General features: G+C 40.2%; 1 protein-coding gene across 1 annotated transcript; it reads left to right on the forward strand.

Annotated features, from left to right (window-relative positions):
- The first annotated feature begins 3,073 nt into the window (after positions 1-3,073).
- LOC149190032 (disease resistance protein RPS5-like) lies at positions 3,074-4,627 on the forward strand. The gene has a single exon (XM_089410417.1). It carries the CDS (start codon positions 3,074-3,076, stop codon positions 4,625-4,627), a length of 1,554 nt encoding a protein of 517 aa, XP_089266543.1.
- The last annotated feature ends 1,373 nt before the right edge of the window (positions 4,628-6,000 follow it).

The following is a 6,000-nucleotide window of genomic DNA, read 5'->3' on the forward strand; positions in this document are numbered from 1 at the left end:
AAGAAGGAAATTTAATTAAATGGTGAATTTAATAATTAGGGATAAGCTTTTCAAATTTCTTTAAATGTTAAATTTTTCCTTACTAAACATTATATAAAGTAAATTATGGAAAAATAGTGAAATTTACCTATGTGTAAATATATGCAATTTTATGAAATCTTTTGATATGGATAAAGAAATAATGCTTTCCAGATAGGTACAAAAATATACAATAAGATAGCTTGTAATAATTGGTACAATGAAAAATATAAGTCAACAAATTTTTTTTTATTAAATGTCAATTTAAATGAGGAGAGATTCATAAAATGACTGAACGTGAAAAAAACTTATGCATACTGGAAATAATCCTTCTTAAAAAAAATACAAATTAATTGGCATTGTAAATTTTCATCCTAAAACCCAGATGCGGGTGTCAACAATGGTATTTAAACCCACAAGACGGACCGTCGGTGGGTTGGGCAACGATTTGGCAAATTGCTTCATCCTGAGAGCCCACCGTAGATGGATTAATAGCACCTTGCAGGCAACATTTATTGACTCCGAAAGCTGTGACGAGCTCACCCCCTTCATCTCCATGGCCCCTACAATTCGCTCTGTTAATCCTCCTCTTCTTAATGGTGTTTTTTCTCTGCAAGCGGCTAAACCAAGTATCAGAACTACAACAGGCAGTTGTTGCGTGATTCTTCTGTGTCATGATTTTGGTAATGGTTTCCATTTTACGCATTCCCGTCATTGTCTTCTTGCTCATGACCCAACCTCCCTTGCTCATGCTCAGCGTCGCCTTTCTTCCAACTGCTCCGCTGTCATTATAACTTACACCTATGCCATGACTCACCTCACGCACCGCATGTGCAGTAGACGTGGAGTAATGCGTGGGGGTTCTATCTGCTCACATGTTTCGACCAGCTCCGCCTCTGACTCCCCGGACTCATCCTCTGATATGCTCAACCCGCTCTCTAACTCTACTCATGGCTACCCGAATACCAGAAGTGGTAGAGGTAGAAGGGACAATGTTACCCTCACTGAGGATCTCCCACTTCCTCCTTCTCCTGCCCCTCACGGCACTCAATTTTGCTTTAGAAGCTCCTTAAACAGACCCACAATAATTGCAACCATCACAATTTCCTTTGTGGAAGAGTCTGCGATGCAAGCTCCTCTGTCAAGTCGCGAGAACAAGCAGAGTAGGGATGTGCCTGGTAGTTTTGGGATCAGCATCCAGGGTAACAATCAACAAGGTGACAGCAGAAAGGTTCTGCATGGCAAGGCCAAAGCTGGTGACAGTTCTGGTGAGGAGGACAAGCGCAACGGCACGAAAGCTTCAGGCAGCAGGCAGAATGACACTGGTGAGCGATAGATGGATGCAACAGGCGTTGTGGAAGCTCCACCTGCTCAGGGACATGGCACGTCTGATGAGGATGAAGATTGGTATCAATTTGCCTGCCGAATTAAGGAGGAGCCTGCTCCGGAGGATCCTCTAGCATAACACGTGGCCTCATGCAAGGTTGTCTGGCTACGAGGTGGATAAGACTCATTGTTTTGGTGGTTTCTTGGTCTCTTGCAATGGTGTTCGACTTCCAGGTGGTAATAGTTCATTGTTTTCGTGGTTTTGTGGTTTGGACGTGCAATGTTTCTACGCCATGTGTCTTGGATCCTCTGGTTGAATCTCTGCCAGGTGGACAGGTTACACTGCTTTATGGTTATGTTCCTATCTTTGGTTCTAGAATTGCATTCTCCTTTTGTTTTTTTGGAAAACCAAGGTCTGCTTCGAATACAATTTTTATGGTTCAATCGTTGGTTTCCCCCAAAACAGGGGCAATCTTTAAAACTTCTTGGACTGGTTTCCCCTCTGTTGGGACAGTACAAAACAAACAGTTTCATTTTGTGATGATGACTGATGTTCAACATCTCTCAGATCAGGTCTCTCTGTAATTTTTTGTATCATATCAATAGATCAATATTACTTAGGAAAAAAAAAATCATCCTAAAAGAATGTGAATATAGTTACATTCACAAATTTTATTGCTACCGAAAAAATTAAAAATTAAATGATAACATATGTTTTCTAGTGTAATAAAAAAGAGATTAAGGAAAATTTCTCCTTTCTAACTAAATGTATAATAGGTTATTTTACAAGGAAATTTAAAGAAGTGTTAAACATGTTGTTAAGAGAAAACCCCCTTTATCTTCTTAAGTTAATTTTTAACTTACGGACACCTATTATTTAAAATTGGACACATGTTACCAATGGTTTGAAACGGACTACTATGCCAAGTGTATTTGTAAGGTGTGTGTTACATTTTGTAGTCTTCCCATTATGGTTAATCTTGATAGGTGTCAATTAACAAATGACATGCTAAATTTTTAATGGAGCTTTGTAAAAAGTTAATTTAAACAAGGTTTAGTCATGCGATTTAGATATGCACGGAAGTTAGTGGTGTGAATTCAATCCACTGTGTATGTGTAAGGTGTGTGTTACATTTTGTATTCTTCCCATTATGGTTAATCTTGATAGGTGTCCATTAACAAATGACATGGTAAATTTTTAATGGAGCTTTGTAAGAAATTAATTTAAACAAGGTTTAATCATCCGATTTGTTAGTGGTGTAAATTCAATCCATTGATATTGTGGCAAGGAGGAGTATATACTGGCATCCTTAAATTCAAAGTGTCTAATAATTTTTTTTTATTAATAAAATCATTAAAGTGCCCAACTCCAATAAGAGGGACGCCTATCGACCTAACTAGCTTTCTATGACTTGTGAGTTTTGTGTGAGGTAGTAATTTGGGAATCCTCCGCAGTAGTGGCTACTATTTCTGAGTTTCGTGGGAGACATGTAGCAGTATATATCTGCGCTTTCTCGGACTTGTGAGTTTCGTGTGAGGTAGTAGTTTGAGAATCCTCCATAGTAGTGGTTACTATCTCGAGTTTTAGCTCTCCTTTGTGTGCAGATTCTGTGTTATTATTGCCTGAGTGTCAAATTGTAGTAAGTGTTATATTTTTGAAGATATATCCACCAGTGTGAGTGGTGTAAAGGGATTGCGTGACATATTGCATTTTCTGTCGAGAGGAATTATGGAAAATAAGGAGTCTGATCGAGGTGTCATCTCCGGATTTCTTTGTGTGGGCATACACAGGACAATCCAGCACATAATTCAGCACATCCAAATCGCCCATCGCTGCAAGAATGAGTTGGCAGATTTGAAAGAATTGGTAATGAGCATCGAGCTGACCATTATACACATCCAGCAAAATCGCCTGGCATTCAAAACAAACAATGAAGATAAGGCTTCAGCTGTCAACGGATGGCTGAAAGAGTTGGACCGTTTTCTTCTCCAAGCATCAAAAATGGTGCAACGGTGCTCAATGCCCAAATCCCACGTTAAGTTTTCTGGTTTTCAAACCGAAAGGAAGATCAGCTGTTTGATTTCAGATATTGAAGGCCATCTAAAATCGTCTCCTTTACATGTCCAAACTCCAAAGGGCCAAGTGGGAGACACTCAGAAGGTCCTGGAGGGACTTGGGCAGACTAAGGCCCGAGTAGAAGCCTTGGCTTCTTCTGCAGCGACTTCCCAAGCGGCTCTTGCTCCAAGAGGCAAGGTAATCAAGAACTTGATCGAGGAACAAGATATAGTGGGACAAGAACAAGCATTTGCAGATCTGGAGAATTTTTTGCTAGATGATGTACAGCACAGTAAAATTGGCTTGCTTGGCGAGTGTGGATCAGGAAAAACTCTCCTTATGAGGAAAGTCATCAATACTCAAAAGGTACGCAATCACTTTAACGATGGCTTATGGCTTTGGCTGAGTGTTTCAAAAAGTCAGTTTCTTTCTAGTGTCATGAATCAACTCTGGACACAAATCGCCGTCCAAACAAAGGAAGAGGTGGATAGAAAAGTGAACCCTGAGGATGAAAAATGGTTGAAAGAGAGAGTGGAGAGCAAAAAGATTGCGTTGTTCATAGATGATTTAAGGGTAGGGGAGTTGTTGGAGGGACTCGCTAGACGACTGCAGCTTGTAATTAACCATTCCAACTGCAAATTAATTGTCAGTTCGAGGGATCCCACTGCATTATCAAAAATAGGAGTTCCAGATGACTGCACAAAAGAAATGAAGGGCTTGACGGAAGATGAGAGTTGGAAGTTGTTTTGTCATCAATTTCCTAATAATAATGAAAATCTGCATTCAAACATTGAAAACAAAGAGGAGAAGCTGTTTGTGTGCAAAGGGTTTCAGCTTGCAATAAAAGTAGTGGGGAGGGCAATGGCGCGCAGTCCTCAGCCACAGCAGTGGAAGTGGGCTCTTGACAGGCTGGGAAAAGCAGAGAGGCTCGATGATTTCCTAAGGTTGGGTTTCGACGCAGTGGGCAACGAGGACGCTAATATGCAATTGTGCTTTCTACACCTAGCTGCTGCCTTCTTCGAAGATGAAGTCATTGATGTCCAGGAGGTGATTCCCTTGTGGATGGGAGAAGGCCTCCTGGCAATGAAAATGCTTCAAAATGGACCTGCACATGTTTTAACAGATCGGTCTTTTATTGAACCGATGATAATAAACACACAAGGGTTCCCAGTTGCCTTAGGATGCAAGACCCATTTGAGATACGGAGGCTTTATGTCGACCAGCTAGCAGAACGTTGTTTGATTGAACCGATGGTGAGAGATGCAGATGGGCGCGTGGTTTGCTTCGGGATGCTCAACGTCCTGCGTGATTTGGCAATTGAAATTGTTAAGAAAGAAGAAAATTTCTAATGTAGTGTGGGTAATAGTTTGAAAGACTCGCCGAAAATCCAGTCTTCAGACACCACATGGATTTTCTTGAGCCGCAACGAATTGACTTCTCTTCCGTAATTTTCTTCATCTTCAGCAATGTGCTCATTGTTCATTTCTCAAAACGATCAATTAACAAAAGTTCCAAATAAGGTGATGGTCGGCATGATATTTCTCAAGGTTCTGGATTTGAGTGGAACGTTGGCCAGCTCATTGCCAGACGATGTGGGCTGTTTGAAGCAGTTAGCATGCCTAAAGTGATCAGATATGCCGATCAAAAGACTCCCCAAATCTCTTACAGGTCTTGGACATCTCGAGATCCTTGATGTTAGCTTCACTCACATCAAAGAATTGCCCTCTGACATTCATATGCTGAGATCCGTCAGGTATCTGGGCCTTCGTGGATGCACATATTTGCAAAATCTTCCTTATAGCATCTCGGCCATCTTGTCTTTGCAATACTTGTACATGAATGGATGCAGCATCTGGACAAAACCTTCCACGAACAGGTGCATAAAAGTTATGGATGGATGCAGAAAGTCGACAAAACTTGCGAGGAATAGTTACAAAGAAGTCGCTTCCATGGAGAGTTTAAGCGATTTGATACAACTTAAAAAGCTGGCGCTACAGAGCAATTGGGAAGCTATTAGTGAGGGTAAATTAAAGGGTACAATTGGGAGCATGACTGAGATGGACACTCTCCTATTGATATGACCAAGGAGATACCTTCCAATATGGAAAATTTATCTCTCGACATTAATAACATGTCGAAGTTGAGAAGCCTTTCATTAAAATCCGGTAATTTTACTAAAGTGAAAATCAAAGTGAAGAACGATGTATGCAGGCTAGAAAATTTAACTTATCTTAAATTCTATGAGTGTCCTATGTTAGAAGAACTTCAAAACTTATACTAGCTTCCAAACTTAAAGCACTTGGAGATTATTCTTTGTCAGAAAGTAAAGAACTTTCCCAGAGAATTTGGAGAGAAAGGAGCATTTCCTTCATTGAAAATATTCTCATTAGTTGGGTTAGAAAATTTAGAGGAATTACCAAAAAGAGAAGAAGGTGCAATGCCTTTCCTTGCAATATTTAATATCATCAACTGCTCAAATGTGAAAATGTTGCCAGAACTTATTTGAAATGGGGAATTAGAGTAACAGTTTATGGTGATCCAGAAGCAGAAGTAGTAAGAAGTTTAGAAAACATTGAAAAAGGAGACAAAGATATGGTGCA

Source organism: Pinus tabuliformis, chromosome 3_1 (assembly GCF_031772625.1).
Source record: "Pinus tabuliformis cultivar Carrire ecotype Pingquan chromosome 3_1, CPIR1, whole genome shotgun sequence".
Lineage (NCBI taxonomy): Eukaryota > Viridiplantae > Streptophyta > Pinopsida > Pinales > Pinaceae > Pinus > Pinus tabuliformis.